At 49.9% G+C, this 3029-nt stretch overlaps 1 protein-coding gene across 1 annotated transcript in view; it reads left to right on the top strand.

The window, feature by feature from the left end:
* Nucleotides 1-3029, top strand: part of HSD17B14 (hydroxysteroid 17-beta dehydrogenase 14) — a 31689-nt gene that overhangs the window by 6292 nt on the left and 22368 nt on the right. The window contains exon 5 of the mRNA XM_008048525.1: nucleotides 702-793. Within this exon, the coding sequence (XP_008046716.1) occupies nucleotides 702-793 (92 nt within the window). The remainder of the gene's footprint in view (nucleotides 1-701; nucleotides 794-3029) is intronic.

Here is a 3029-nt window from a genome sequence, read left to right as displayed (position 1 = left end):
TGGCATCCACCCACTGCTCAGTGTCAAAGCCAATCCTTCATTTTTATATATTTGTGTAAAAAGTACCATATTTCTGGTAGCCAATTCTATATCATTATCTGTATTCTGTAGCAGAATTTCCCAAATTTAGCTGATTACTCACAAACATTTATTTTCTCACAGTTTTTATGGGTCAGGAATATGAGAGCAGCTCAATGTCTTTCAGGTGGTTGCAGTAAACTATTAGCTGAGGCAGCTCAGGGGATGGGCAGCGAGACCTCATCTCACCAATAAAAAAAAAAAAAAATCAGCTGGGCATGGTAGTTCATGCCTGTAATTCCTGCTGCTTGGAAGGCTGAGGCGGAAGGATCACCGGAGCCCAGCAGGTCGAGGCTGCGGTGGCCGGGAGCAGCCATTGCACTCCAGTCTGGAGGACAGAGTGAGACTCCAACTCAAAAAAAAAAAGAAAGAAAGACAGAAAGGAAAAATGACTTGCCCAAGGTCAGGAAGCCAGGAAGCGGCAGGATGGAGTTTCGAACCCGGACCTTTTAGCCCCAGAGAAGGATCTTTCACTAACCGCCAAGCAGCCTCTGTCCTTTGCAGCTCCCTGGCCCTATGGCCTGCCACTCCCCACTTCTCCGTGCCTCTTCTCCCCCTCCCCTTTCCTGTCCCCTCCATCTCCCAGCCACATGGCTCCCTCTCTCTTTTCTCTCCCTCCTCAGACCCACCTCCACAACGGCCTGAGGAGACCTCTGCCCAGGACTTCCGGCAGCTGCTGGAGTTGAACCTACTGGGGGTCTACACCGTGACAAAGGTGAGGGCTGGGGCCTGCCGCCAGGCCCAGGTGGCCTCCTTGCGGGCACATTGTGAGTCCCATTGTGTCTATGAGCAAAATGCTTTCTCTTCTTTGCTTTGAGCTCCTTAGTCCAAAAGGACCCTGTTCTTTGTGAAGAATAAATGGGGGCAACCAGCCTGGGCAACATAGCCAGACCCCATCTTGCCAAAAAAAAAAAAAAATTAGCCAAGCGTGGTAGTGTGCACCTGTAGTTCCAGCTACTTGGAAGACTGAGCTGGGAGGATCACCAGAGCCAAGCAGGTCGAGGCTGCAGTGGCCATGGGAGTGCCACTGCACTCCAGCCTGGGCGACAGAGTGAGACTCTGACTCATTAAAAAAAGAAGTATAGGCTGGACGTGGTGGCTCATGCCTATAATTCCAGCACTTTGGGAGGATGAGGTGAGAGAATTGCCTGAGCCCAAGGGTTCGAGACCAGCCTGGGCAACTTATTTATTGTCTACAATAAATAAATACAAAAATTTAACCGGGCATGGTGGTGCATGCCTATGGTTCCAGCTACTTGGAAGGCTGAGGCAGAAGAATTGCCTGAGGCCAGCAGGTCAAGGCTGTGGTGGCTGTGAGCGTGCCATTGCACTCAAGCTTGGGCGACAAAGGGAGACTCCTAAAAAAAAAAGAAGTATAAATATAAATATCACCTCAGAAAGGTCTTCCTCTGCCGTCCTTGCTTCTTCAGAACTGTATACAAATATCCACTCTCGGTGATGACAGCTTGTTTATTGTGTTTGTGGTACTTTTTAATTCATTCATTCGACAAATATTTAGATAGCACCAGTCATGTGCAAAGCAAAAGCAACGGGCACACAGCTGTGAATAGAACAGAAAGAAAACCCTGCCCTTGGGCAGATGAGGCTCTGAAGTGGGAGACAGTAAGGAAGTGAATGTAGGCTGTGGTCTCAGGAAGTGACAAATGCCATGTGAAAGGGTGAAGGACAGGAAGGAAGGGGTGGCGTTGGCCGGGCAGGTGGATATGTTGTCGGAGAACCCTTTTTATTGTGGCGTTTTGGAATTACAGTCTACACAAAAGCAGAAAAGCACAGAGGATCATGGATTGAACCCCAGCGCCAGTAATCATTGACTTGCTGTCATTCTTGTTTATTTTTATTTTTATTTTTTTTTGAGTTGGAGTCTCACTCTGTCACCCAGACTGGAGTGCAGGCCGCTCCCGGTCACCGCAGCCTCGACCTGCTGGGCTCCGGCGATCCTTCCGCCTCAGCCTTCCAAGTAGCTGGGCCTATAGGCGTGTGCTACCATGCCCGACTAATTTTTTTGATTTTTTTGTAGAGACAAGGTCTCACCAAGTTGCCCAGGCAGGTCTCGAACCCGCGGGCTCAGGCAATCCTCTCACCTCAGCCTCCCAAAGCGCTGGGATTACAGGCTGAGCCACCGAGCCCGGCTGAGAGCTTTTTAAAAGGTGTATTCGTGTGCTCTCTTTGACAGGGAAAGCCACTGCAGCCTCAACCTCCTGGGTTCAGGTGATCCTTCTGCCTCAGCCTTCCAAGTAACTAGAACTACAGGCATGTGCCACCACAGCTGGATTATTTTTTGACTTATTGTAGATATGAAATCTCACCAAGTTGCCCGGGCTGGTCTCGAACCCGTTGGGCTCAGGCAATCCTCTCACCTCGTCCTCCCAAAGTGCTGGGATTATAGGTGTGAGTCACTGCACTTGGCTGAAAATTGGTCTTTTTAAATTTTTTGAGATCAAAGTCTCACACTGTCACCCAGGCTGAAATGCAGTCACACTGTAACCTCCACCTCCTGGACTCGGGTGATCCTTCCCCCTGAGTCTCTTAAGTAGCTGGGACTACAGGTATGTGCCACCACACCTGGCTAATTTATTTTTGCAGAGATGAGGTCTTGCTATGTTGCCCAGGTTGCCTTTGAACTCCTGACCTCAAGTGATCCTCCCACCTCAGCCTCCCAGAGTGCTGGGATTACAGGTGCAAAAAACTTCGCCCTACCCTGGATCCATTTTGAAAGCACAGTTGTCAGGATTTCCTTATAGACCAGATATCTGAGTGGACTCAAGATAGAAAGGAGTGGGGGGCATGGTGGCTGAGGCAGGAGGATCGCTTAAACCCAGGAGTCTGCACACCGGCCTGGGTGACAGAGCAAGACCCTGTCTCTTAAAAAGAAAAGATGAGCCGGGCTTGGTGGCTCAGCCTGTAATCCTGCGCCTTTGGGAGGCTGAGGT

The sequence above is a fragment of the Carlito syrichta genome, unplaced genomic scaffold (genome assembly GCF_000164805.1).
Source record: "Carlito syrichta isolate Samal-C Ts95f unplaced genomic scaffold, Tarsius_syrichta-2.0.1 Scaffold124018, whole genome shotgun sequence".
Taxonomy (NCBI): Eukaryota; Metazoa; Chordata; class Mammalia; order Primates; family Tarsiidae; genus Carlito; species Carlito syrichta.
Note: the sequence above shows the minus strand (reverse complement) of the source record. Positions and strands in the feature narration are given on the sequence as shown.